The sequence below is a fragment of the Syngnathoides biaculeatus genome, chromosome 3 (genome assembly GCF_019802595.1).
Source record: "Syngnathoides biaculeatus isolate LvHL_M chromosome 3, ASM1980259v1, whole genome shotgun sequence".
Lineage (NCBI taxonomy): Eukaryota > Metazoa > Chordata > Actinopteri > Syngnathiformes > Syngnathidae > Syngnathoides > Syngnathoides biaculeatus.
The window spans coordinates 16,818,668-16,831,931 of record NC_084642.1 but is presented as its reverse complement, the minus strand read 5'-3'; the positions used below and the strand labels follow the sequence as shown (position 1 = coordinate 16,831,931).

At 43.9% G+C, this 13,264-nt stretch overlaps 1 protein-coding gene across 1 annotated transcript in view; it reads right to left on the bottom strand.

The window, feature by feature from the left end:
- The window catches only part of hcn4 (hyperpolarization activated cyclic nucleotide-gated potassium channel 4), a 118,223-nt gene that overhangs the window by 15,354 nt on the left and 89,605 nt on the right, over positions 1 to 13,264 (bottom strand). The window contains exons 5-6 of the mRNA XM_061815179.1: positions 11,301 to 11,447; positions 10,806 to 11,046 (exon numbers count right to left, since the gene is read on the bottom strand). Coding sequence (XP_061671163.1) covers positions 10,806 to 11,046; positions 11,301 to 11,447 — 388 coding nt within the window. The remainder of the gene's footprint in view (positions 1 to 10,805; positions 11,047 to 11,300; positions 11,448 to 13,264) is intronic.

Genomic DNA, 13,264 nt, shown 5'->3' with positions numbered 1-13,264 from the left:
TGATGATAGTAATAACAGTCTGCTCCAAGAATGGCTTTCTGCAATGATTCAGAGGATTCAATGACCGCAATTAACATCTTAATGTATGAAATACTGTCGTATGATCCTCCCCACATATCAATGGTGTTTATGTATCTGTTTGCCTACACCTGAACTGATTTCTACATTGATTAAAACGGTTGGATGCCCACTGTTGAGATACGCACGCATGTACGAATACCCCACGTGTCTGTCTGCCCACGTGTTTACCAATCAGATTCATCAAAATCACAGGATCTGCTGTGCCAAAACACAAGCATGGTATGAGAAAGAGTAAGTTTAGACAGACTTTGCAAACCTGTTGAACAACTACAGGAAACGTTTGACCTCTGTAATTGCAAATAAAGGCTACTGTACCAAATATTACCATTGGTTTTCTCAGGTGTTCAAATACTTATTTGCACCTGTATCACACAAATAAATCATTACAAAATCATACATTGTGATTTCTGGATTTTTCTTTTTAGATCCTCTCTCACAGCGGACATGCACCGACGATGAAAATTTCAGACCCCTCCATGATTTCTAATTGGGAGAAGTTGCAATATACCAGGGAGTTCAAATACTTATTTTTTCACTGTAGCAACAGAGTTCAAATGTGCTCAGAAATATTACATTTCTCTGTATGATCAATTGTGTCTACAGACTGAACTAACTACAATAACTACGTTTCCCCCCCATTCTAAGGGAAGCATTTATTTTCATAAAAGAAGTAAAGAACAAATAAGTCAGATAGCTTCCCGGAACATAATCATGGATCATGGACATTGCACCATGACTACATGTCAGTCTACACATCTACCGGAAAGCTGATGGAGATCAAAGATGCTGAATGATAGCATCTTTGAGCTGAAATTATTCCAGCTACGACCTGTTTTCCAAAATTCTCTGGTTAGCTGACTAATCAATATTCATAAGAACGTATGGGGTGTATCATAGTACAACTGACAATTGATTAAAAGTGTTCCAAGTCATTTTTGAATCGTGAAAGTCAGACAGTGATTGTTTTATGCATCCACTACTTACTTTTGGCCACTTACTTTTGGACAGCCTGCAATATGAGAAGAAGGTATTAAAAAATTTGACAACTCCTTTATCGGAGTCTATAAGATTGTGCAGGTGTACCACGTTAAGTTGACGTTGCTGTAGAGTAAATCACGCAAAGGTCTCAGCTAGGGGAAGATTACTCCTGGCTTGACTGACTTACTGGAGGAGGGTGGCCATTTGTCAGCCCGTGAATGCCGCTCGGCGCTCTGGGATTGAAGGCCTATTAGTTTCCTACCCCCAAACATCAGAAGGGATTGCATCGCAGAGAACTCGTCACCGCGAGTAAAATCGAAAAAGATGAAACAGTTGTGCCGTAAGCTTATTCTTCATCACAACTATCTATGTAGTGACTTCATTTCCCCACGAAATTCCACTACATAAAATTAACTTTTGACAATTTGCGTAGACTGTTTACACGAACACTTTGAATCGCAGAGAGTGGCAATTTCTTTCTCTTTTTGATTGGTAGTGGCCCCTGGAATGTTTTTTTCAATAAGCCCATGAAGCAATTTTTGATTCACTATCTAAAGGTAGAGTTTGAGTACACCTACAAAAAAAAATAAAAAAAACCTCAACAAATCATGCTCCACATGACGTTTCATTGCCATTTTGTTTTGAAGTGACAATTTCGGACGGTGACTAAATTTGAACCACAGATGGAACAAAGATAAACGTTGCTCAGTTGGGATCTTTTCTACATTTCAAGAGAATCTTTCTTAATTTACATCTGGTCGGGGGTTCTCTCGAAAATGTAGCTTGGTACAGACTCCTTTTTTTCTTTTGTTTTAATCCAGTGCACAAATAAGTTTCACTTATCAACGTGAAATATGGTAGGCACATCTATCATTTGTAGATACACATACAAACCCTCTCAAGAACTCGTGTGAAAAGCATGGAAAAGGGAGGAATTCTGCCATTGTGGTTGAGAGGAGCCATATTCCAAGGGTCTCCCATAGATGGACAGATCGGTCAGTTTTTTTTCCAAAAGAAAAATTGTTTTTACATCATGATATGGCAACTTCAATTTGAAATAATTGTTGACAAAAGATTGGAGTTTGGTGTTCCTCAAGGAAATGTTTTGTCTTCATTTTCAATTCACAATATAGGCGGAAGGTGTCCCAATACTCTAGTCCATCCATCCATCCGCCCATTTTCTGAGCTGCTTATCCTCACGAGGGTTGCGGGAGCTCTGGAGTCTATCCCAGCTGTCATCGGGCAAGAGGCAGGATACACCCTGAACTGGTTCCCAGCCAATCGCAGGGCATTTTGGACCATACATTGCATATTGCTTATTAACTAAATTATTTTGCATAATAACACCCCAAAATCAATCAAAAAAGGCCAATCAGATTTTCTTAGCGGTATTACTCAAGGAAATGTCAGGTCACGTTGATTTGCATAGCCTTTGATCACAGGTCTTTTCCACAATTTTGGGGTATGAATTTCCTCAGGGAAAGGTTTTAAGGCCAGTCATTTTTCATTTATAATATGGAGTGGCGGCATCCCCGTACTTTTATTCCTACCTTGCGCAAAGTACGGGCAGTTTTGTGCCATGACATTTCAACATCAATCCACATTAACCACACATCAACTGTCTCCCATACTTTTGGTGCCTTCACTTCAAGTTGTACTGCCCGTATTGTAGCCCAGAACGTCAGGGTCCTCTACAGTCTTTGAGGTGCAATCAAAGGCAGCTACTTGAGAAGCACATAACATAAGGTCAATGGGACCCCCCCCCACCCAAGGTCAATGGGACCCCCCCCCACCCACCACCACCACCAACAACAACAACCAACACAGCCAACAAAGGATAAAGTATAACGTCACACAATATACAAAGTCCTCGGGCTGGCCGCCGAGACAGGCAGCAACGGAGATGCTGTTCAGATAAGTGTTCCAATACTGAGAGCAGGGAAGAGGATGAGGGGAGGGGGATGCGGGGTCATGTTGTCTTTCTGAGCCCAGAGCAACATCCAGAGAGCAGGCTTGGCAGTGTTTCATGTGTCCCTCGGCATTAGCGCTGCAGTCACATTACATTTCCCCCTCTCGGCGGGATCACTGGGTGCCCAAGCCGACGCTCCTGTCCAGGACACGTCGCGTCCACTTTAAACATTAGGGCTCTCCGGCTCAAGCTCATGCAGCAGCGAACAAAGTGGAGCAGACTGCTGAGTACATAATTGCGTAAATAATTCAGGGTCTCAATGAATGAATGAGTTACTGTAAGATGGCTTCGCCGACTTGCCGACTGATGTGTATACACGCACGGTATTCTCTGTAGTATAAACCAAACGGCTGATTGAAGCTCATTTTGCTGGACAAAAATAAAAACTAAAGAATGAAGCGCCACCGTATCCAGCACACACAGTATAGCGAACAGTGGACCCCTTAGGTCGAACACAATTTCGAATCCAATTTGTTGACATTTGAAAACTATTTCTTCCCACAGGATATAATAGAAATACCAATTATTTATTCTTTTTCAGAATATGTTCGTTCCTTGATTTAAGGGTAGCCATTCCTACACAAGGATCACACAATTTCTTTTGTTTGTTTGGTGTCGTGAGACAAAGTTGGAGTTATGCATGGATTACGCAGAATTGTACAAATGAGACTATTATATCCATCCAATTTCTTTGCCGCTTATCCTCACGAGGGTCACGAGGCATGGTGGAGCCTATCCCAGCTGTCAACGGGCAGGAGACAGGGTACACCCTGAACTGGTTGCCAGCCAATCGGAGGGCACATCGAGTCAAACAGCCGCGTTCACAAACACACGTAGGGGCAATTTCGAGTGTCCAATAAATGTTGCATATTTTAATTATGTGGGAGGAAACTGGAGTGCCCGGAGGAAACCCAGGTAGGCACGGGGAGAACATGCAAACTCCACACAGGCGGGTCCGGGTTCCAACCAGGGACCTCAGAACTGTGAGGCCAACGCTTTACCAGCTCACCGAGGCTACTATAGTGCTAATTAAAAAAGGGATATTCAATCATTTCAATGAACATGCTTTTTTCTCCAGTGGGAATTAAAGAAAGTGCTTCGAAAAACATATTTGTGTTGTCTTATGAAAAAAGAAAGAACTAGCTCCCAAAACCACTTTTACTACACAAAACATGAAGCCCAGTGAACATGTCTATCATGAGCAGACCAAAAAAAGAGTCTCAAGTAGCCATGATCAAAAATGTTTCATCCATTTTGCTTTGAAGTGGTTCGATTGGCCATTTCTCTTTGTGACTTTGTCCAAATGCCAAAAACGTAAACCACATGTTCTACACAGAACGGTAATGATCAACCACTTTTCATTGCGTGTTGGTGGAGAACGGCACCAAAGTTTGACGCCATAAAAACTCTTAATTACTCGGCTTTTCAAGGTCAGAGCTTGACTGAAGTCTTGTTTTATAAATTTCCTGCCCTGAAGAGGTTCAAGACTAATGGAACAGAGGTTAGGTCAGGTTATGGAAATAGAGAAATGAGAATGTGGGCAAATTTAGTGGACGTGGGATAGCATCATAAGGGGGAGACTGAGGCAAATCTGTCCATCCATTTTCTGAGCCTCCTATCCTCACAAGGGTGATGGGAGTGCTAGAGCATACCCCTGCTGTCATCGGGGTTAGGCTTAACAGGTTAAAGGAGAACATGCAAACTCTATACAGGAGGAGCTAGGGGTTAGATTTGAACCTCGGTCCTCAGAAATGTAAGGCCAACACTTGAACCAGTTGCTCCACTGTTCCACCTGAGGCAAATAAATCAATCAATCGATAAATGACTTGGGCCATTATTTTAGGAAGGCGATGATAAGACAGTGTACACTTTGTCGCTGATCCAAATCTGAATTGCTCATCTTGGCGGAACGGAGGTCTGCTCTCTTCCCAAATGTCATTTTAGTTACCGTCCAGCTCCCACTCACTCAGAGAGTGACAGTCACGGCAAAATCTGTGTGCCACATACTCCCCGTCCAGATCCTGCCAATTAATTTCATGAATGACTAACCCGTGTTTGGTAACAAACTCCCAGTGGCTTAGGGCTTACCTCAGAAGCCCCCCCCCCCACCCCCATCCCTCATAGCCCCCCTCACTGGAGCGGCATTGCCAGAAATAGACACACAATGTGGGAGTCAAAAGCATAAAAGTGTGGGGGAGGGATGATTGCAGATCCAAAACTTCAGATGAGAACAAACCAAGAAAGTTTGTGATGAAGAGCCACGGAACATTTTCACCTTTTTAGTATTTTGTGTGTATTATACAGTAAATAATGGAGTTAAACTAATGTTGAAAAGTGTTTGGGGTACACTCACATCTATAAATCACCCGGCCAGATTGTTAAACTCGTATTCTCCCTCCCAGCAAAATCGCAATTGTCAAATCATTGGGACCCACTACATTCCAGTTGTCTTGAAAATGAAATACAGTAGGTCCACACCAGTCAAATACAAATGTTAATGCCAAAATAAATCATATGATATACTACCATCTCTTCAAATGCATTGTCCACATTTCAAAATTTAAGCATGACTTCAATCCCAGCTATATTCGGAAGGGAGGCCAGTGAGGATAAGCGGCTCAGAATATAGACGGACAGATGGACTTCGCTTCAAGTTTTGGACAATAACAAAGACTTCACTACTGCTAAGCAGTATCCCATTGTCATTGGCATAAAGTAAATAAAAATAATGACAGTAAATACTGTTACTTAGTGAACACACTTAGATTATTATCATGAGAATAGTCAGATTATGTTTGCCACAAGAATTTTTCACTTTGGGGGTTTTGTCGACAAATGTAAACATTGGATGGGAACAGGAGTTTCTGTCATGTACTGTATGATTTGAAGATTTTTCACAGAAACCACTAAAGCCTTTTAAGTGTTTGAGTCTGAGTATTGAGTATTGGGAGGTAGGCTTGCTGGGTGGGGAGTAGAGTCCAGGGCTGAGATTAAAACCCCGGTCCACAGAACTATGAAGCCATTGCTCTAATCATCCATCCATCCATCCATCCATCCATCCATCCATTATCTACCGCTTTTCTGAGTCGGGTCGCGGGGGAAGTAGCTTCAGCAGGAATACCCAGACTTCCCTTTCCCCAGCCACTTCTTCCAGCTCTTCCGTAGGGATCCCGAGGTGTTCCCAACCCAGCCGAGAGACTAGTCTTTCCAGCGTGTCCTTGGTCGTCCTCGCGGCCTCTTCCCGGTGGGACATGCCCGGAACACCTCACCAGGGAGGCGTCCAGAAAGCATCAAAATCAGATGCCCCATCTACCTCATCTGGCTCCTCTCAATGCAGAGGAATAGCGGCTCGACACTGAGCCCCTCCCGGATGACCGAGTTTCTCACCCTATCTCTAAGGGAGAGCCCGGTCATCTTGCGGAGGAAACTCATTTCTGCCACTTGTATCCGGGATCTTGTCACTTGTTCTTCATTCTTGTTCCTGATTCCAGGTGGCACCATATTGCCGCTAACAGGTCATTCTTGGTGTTACAGCAGATTTCTGGTTTGGGGCAGGATATGAATGATCGGCGGAGATATTAGATCATGATATGTGATGTGTACTGCGTTTGGAAAACACCACAAACTATTAAGAGTAGTAAGAACACACGTCACGTGCAGGATCTGTCACATTTTAAAAATCGATATAGATGTTAAAACCTACTATACGCCGCTTCCCCCACTTTAGACGTTGATTGTACCGTAAATGCTCATTCTGGAACACAAACGGGTGCATTGCCGGGATTAATGTTTGCGGAAACTATGACGGCGCAACACAGCCTGGACTTTGAACTATAGCTCTGCCGAGGACGCAGCGAAGGGAGAGAACATTTTTTTTTGGCCTCACAAAGAGGCATGGCCATGTTTACTGGGAATGTTCATTAGCTTTTTTCTGCATGTGCAGGGAAAGAAAGCGAGAGAGAGAGAGAGAGAGAGAGAGAGAGAGAGAGAGAGAGAGAGAGGAGAGAGAGAGAGAGATTGTCTGCCATCTTTTCATTATTTCTCTGGAACCCCCCAGCGAGAGGGCACACAAACGAACTTGAGCAGCCAAGGCGTAATTAAACTTCCGCAAGCCGGGTCGTGAACGCTGTTACAAACGCCTCGCTGCCATTTCACATTACTTAACAGCACCGTCTAAATGATACACCACCTCCGGGAAAATGCATCGATGTTTGGTGGAGGCAAGATGGCGGCGGGGTTGTCTGACGCTCAAACCGAAGCAAGGCTTTTGTGTAAAACGACCTAGGCCAACTTACATTGCAACTTTTGGGGGCGTGACCCCTTTATGGAGATGAAATTTTGAGCATGCCCCCTCCCCAGCAGGTCATGGGTGGGGGTGCTGACAATTTTGAAGGGGTGGTAGTGGGTGGGGGGTGTTTCAGCCCCTTGCTTGCAAATATTATTCCTTGGGAATAAAAAACACATACAACAGCTGGGTGTAACTTAACAATTAAAAGTTTTCTTGATAGTTGATGGTTGCCGCCCATTCATAACGCCACCACCCCACACCCCACCCCGCCCAGTTTGAAAACCGCTGCTGTACTGTACACTCACAAACTGTGGTGGCTGTGTGTGAAGGGAATTGAGTGTAAGGCCACTACAAATCCAGTAGTGGTGCTGTTTTCACTCTTTTTCCCAAACCGATTTTATAATTGATACAGAGCAGCTATCCATCCATCCATTTTTGTAGCCGCTTATCCTCACAATGGTCACAGGGAGTGCTGGAGCCTATCCCAGCTGTCAAGGGGCGGGAGGCGGGGTATACCCTGAACTGGTTGCCAGGTAATCGGAGGGCACATAGAGACAAACATCCGCATTCACAATCTCACCTTGGGGCAATTTAGAGTGTCCAGTTAATGTTGCATGTTGTTGGGATGTGGGAGGAAACCGGAGTGCCCAGAAAAAAACCCACGCAGGCACGGGGAGAACATGCAAACTCCACACAGGCGGGGCCGGGATTAAACCTGGGACCTCAGAAATGTGAGGCCAACCCTTTCCAGCTGACCCACCGTGCGGCACCAGAGCAGCTATTAAATTGGAAATTAATTCCCATCGTGATTTTTATGTAGTAATTTCTTCGTTCTTTCCTATTCCTGGTGACTTGTTGCCTTTCGAGTAGGCTAGTGGGAAGGATGACCCGAGTAGACCCAATGACCAAATTTTACAATGTCTTTGGTTTCCCAAAAACTAACCCAAGTGAGGATGAGTGGTTCAGAAAATCACCACAGGTCTGCAAAGGTGCGACCGTGAAATAAAATAAAGTAAAATAAAGCAAAAGAGACGACTATATGGAACAAGATAATTGAACTAATTTTTCAGTATGTGTTGCTCGCAAACAGATGGAATACGACTGTTACAATTACCTGTTTATTTTCAAGCGACGTTATACATGCTGTTGATTGTGAAATAACAATTTCAGTGCACCGGTTATCGACATCTGTGATACTGATGTCTTCATACTGCTCATTGGAGACCGCAGTCTTGTTCCGCTGTCTGTTCTATTAACAGCTTCACACAATATGTGCAAACAGAGGGAAAACAGACTCCACATCTCATGTATGCGTGCTGTGTACCAATGTAAAGAGAGCTCATGCATATTTTCACGAGAATAGAATGATGTAGTTGTTTAGGATTGTACAAAATTACAATCTTTATTTCCTATTTTATGTGTTACACGCAACACTTTCTTACAGTTATAGTTGGTATTAAAGTACGATGTAAATAAAGTTCATTGACTACAGAAGAATTCTGACTCAAATTTTCTCAGAATTACCTCACAAAACCACAGGAAAAGGTAACAGATTTTATATTTAATACAGAGGAGGGATTAAATTACAACATTAAGCATTACATTGATCACATATAATTATTTCATTAGTCTGTCAGTCTCACCGGGAATATGAACATAGAATTTCTTGATTCTTTAAAAAAAAAAACAAGATCTGTAGGTCCCTGCCAATTTTTCTTATCCCATTTTTCGTTATTATGGATACTAGCCTAGCAACAAGTGCCCTTGGAAATGTGTGACGTGACCCTGAACAAGAATCCAATCTATGTTTTTCCATCTCCTCTCAAGGTCCAATAAATGGTGGTGTTTATCTCTCTTATCATGTTTCAATATTTAATAAAACGCAGTGATGCAATGCCAACATTAATCCTTATTGTGCTTTTTATGCAGTAATTTCCTGTGATGTCTGTCTGACTTCTGTTGAGTGTTTTTGGTATTGGTTACTGTGACTTTCTATAAGAGCTATAAAAATAAATTGGACCTGAAGTGAAATTCAAATTTGTATTCCTGTTCCTGCCAACTCATTGCTATTGGGCACGATTCAACGTAGTTTTTTTAGTTATGAAAAAAAGAGAAGCAGAAATATTTTGATCATGTTCCAGAAAATAAGAAATAAAATAATTTAATTTGGCCATACACTTGTGTTTGTGTCACAAGAATTTCCCAAAGCAACAAATACCCATGGTCAGTATTCCAATTTACTGCATGTTGCTCCAACATGGCGGTTTGTCGTGTGTGGATGACTTGGTTATGGGCTCTCTACTATTGTATTTTTGTGTTTTACATTCGCCTTTGGAGACATTTAACTCATGCCAACTAATATCTAGCAAATGTCGCAAACTAAATTGGACAGACACAAGATGTAACTAAGTAACAGCAAAGTAAGGATTAATGTTCCACGTGAATCGCGACACTCTATTAAATCTAAAAACCTGTAAGTATTTCATCCATCCATAAATCTTCTACCACTTATCCCAGGTCAGGTTGCAGGGGCAGTAGCTTTAACATGGATGCCCAAACTTACCTTTGCCCTCCGACTTCATCAAGCTCTTTCGGGGGATCCCAAGGCGTTCCCAGCCCAGCCGAAAGACCTACAGTCTCTCCAGCGTGTCCTGGGTCGTCGCCGGGATCTCCCTCTGGTAACAGGTGCTCGGAACACCTCACCAGGGAAGTGTCTGGAAGGCATCCGAATGCCCCATCCACCTCATCTGGCTCCTCTCAATGCACTGGAGAGTGGATCTACTCTGAGCCCCTCCCGGATGACCAAGCTTCTCACTCTATCTCTAAGGGACTCATTTCGATTGCTTGTATCCACGATCCTATTCTTTCAGATTCACAGATTGTGACCATAGGGGAGGGTAGGAATGTAGATGGACTGGTAAATAGAGACCTTCGCAATTCGTCTTTGCACCTTCTTCACCAGACCACAGAGACACACAGACCGATACAAAGTCCGCATTGCTGCAGACGCTACACCAATCTGTCTGTCGATTTCCGGTTCCATTCTTCCCTCAATCGTGAACAAGACCCCGAGATATTTGAAATCCTCCACTTGGGAAAGGAGCGGACTCCACCCTTTTCCGACTGAGGACCACGGTCTATGATTTTGAGGTGCTGATTCTCATTCCAGCCGCTCCTGTGAGAGTTGAAAATCCTGTTTTGATGAAACTAACATAACTACATCATCTGCAAAAAGCAGGGATGTAAAACTGAGGCCATCAAACCGGATCCCCTCCACACCTTGACTCTGCCTAGAAATTCTGTCCATTAAAGTTATGAACAGAATCTGTGACAAAGGGCAGGCTTGGCGTAGTCCAACTCTATCTGGAAACGAGTCCCACTCACTGGTGGCAATGCAGACCAAACACCGGACAGAACAGCCCATATCAGGGGCTTCGGTAGCCCATAGTCAGCAAGCACACGCCAGTATTCAAAAAGCAGCCTGCTTACCGCCAAAGTAAGAGCCGTCCGACAGCTTGGTCTCTTTACTGCCTTTGGTGAGCACGCTGACCACCCCGTGCTGGATGAAATACATCTTTTTGCCAATGGTGCCTTCCCTGATGATGTAGTCCCCTGGCTGGAACACCTCAAATTTGAGCTTGGTGAGCATGGAGGTCACAAAATTAGGGTCGGCGTTAGCAAACAGCGGCATGGAGGCCACCAGTTTCCGACAGTTAAAGTTGATGATTTCCTGCGAGACAGAGAAAACAACGATGTTTGACAAAACGCAACGGCCCGACACAACTCCACATGAGAAAGGATGTGTGAGGGAACAATGACATTTGCTTCTCTTTTCCTGAGATCCTCCATCACTGCTGGTGTAAAGGTAAAATGTCAGCAAATGTGAAGTGAACCACGGGGAATGCCAAGCGGCAAGCGGGCTTATTTTCAGTATGCTGGGCGCGCGCCATTATCCACGCACCCGGAAAACGCCAGATCCCATACCTCTCGGAGTGGCTCGTTCAGCTCCCCTAAGATGCTCTCCTCGTCGAACATCTTGCCCTGGTAGCGGTGCTCGTAATAGTCGTGGATCCTCTGCCTCATATCTGCTGGCAGCTTGTGGAAGGACATGTACTGCTCCACTTGCTTGTACTGTGGAGACACCCAACAAGACAACATTCAGGCCGCTGAAAGGGCATCAATACACAGCCCTCAGACCCCAGTAGTGGGTGGTGTTCCGTATTTTTTGTGGTTCTTATGGTGGGTGGGGTTCAATGTGCAATAATTGTTAATATAATATAACTTTAAATATGTTGTTGTGGTTGGTATGGTGGTGAGGTTCAAAATGTTGTAATGGCCACTGCAGTGAGTGGAGTTCAACATACAGAATAGTAGTAGTTAATATAGCGAATGCAGCGGGGGTCTCATGTTGTATTGTGAGTAAATGTGGTGGTTCAATATGTAGTAGTGGGTAATGAGGTCCATTATGCAAAAGTGATTCATATTGTAGAATACAGTATATTACTGTAATTCCCAGGCTGAAGAGCGCACCTGGTTGTAAGCCTCGGTACACAGAAAGAGTTTAACGCTAGCGTACCGCTAGCATTACCGCGGGGCTAGCATGAACCCAGTGCTAGCATTAGCGTGGCGCTAGCGTTAAACTCTTTCTGTGTACCGAGGCTTATAACCAGGTGGGCTAACGCTAGCGCCGCACTAACGCTAGCCCCGCATCACCGCATAAACTGCAGGGTTGAAAGGATGTGAAAAAAGTCACAGTTTGTAGGCCGAAAATTATGGTCGTGTTTAATATAGCGGTGGGATTGAGAATGTTGTAGTAGTTGTGATACCGCGTGGAGTACAAAAAGTGGTAGTGGTTTATATCATAATGGGGTTCACCATGTTATAATGGGAGGAGTTCAAAATGTAGTAGTGGTTGTTTTTGTAGTTGGAGTTCACTTTGTGGTAGGAGGTCTGATACTTTAGTAACAGGGTTCAACATGTTGTAGTGGTTGTTACAATTGGTGGACTTCGGTGACGGTTAAGAAAAATAAAAAAGAAAAAAGAAAAATTAGACAACAGGAAGATGAAAAAGGGAGGTTTGTTCGACATGGTTTGTTGTTCGTTACTTCCTGCCTGTTTCCGGGATCTGCTAGCAACTTCAGAATAAGATTTACATTTGACTGTGAGCGTATCTGGTTCATCAGCAGCAATTGTTCTGGATGCTTAGCAGTGGTGCTCCACGGAGGCTAGGAAGCCGGGTTTCCATTCTCAACACCCCCGTTTACCCGGCCACGTGTTTGAACAAAAGAAAGGGGAGGGGCGGCGGCAGTGCCGAGCCGTGCCGAGGTCATCCTGAGCCAGTGTGAGGGAGCCAGGCACTCGAGAGAAAAAAAACTAAAAGAGCCAGAAGAGGCTGGAGTCAAAGTTTAAATAGCCTAGAAGCGTGTCCAAGAAGATGGAGAGGAGGTGGAAACTGGAGAAGACGACGCCCATAGACTTGAATTGAAGTGAAAATATTGGTTCGGGTTTTGTACACACTGTATTTGTCATCCGCCAGGCTCTCCACTTTTCCCAGGACTCCTCGCATATGCCGAATGTATCTAATTTATTTTGTATGATGTCAGACACAGAATGCAAATGCAAACGCAAGTGTGATGTAACTCTTGGACAAATAAATGTACAAGGGACCTGGTAAATGAGCTACTCCGTGGATATGATCGATGAATGGGTTGTGTCACGGAGGTAATTTACTTTAGTGATGTGACGATGAAAGGAAAATCACAAGGCACCGGGGAAAAACAATCGCACGCATCCGATTGGCTGCCGGAGTACGGCGGGGTCTTTGTGGCGCTGTGAGCCTTCAAAGGCGGAGGGTATTATATATTTCATTCGCATTTATGAAAATATATTGTCAGCATCTAAGAAATCCATTTACTGCTGACTTTCATCATACGACACAGGACAATGTC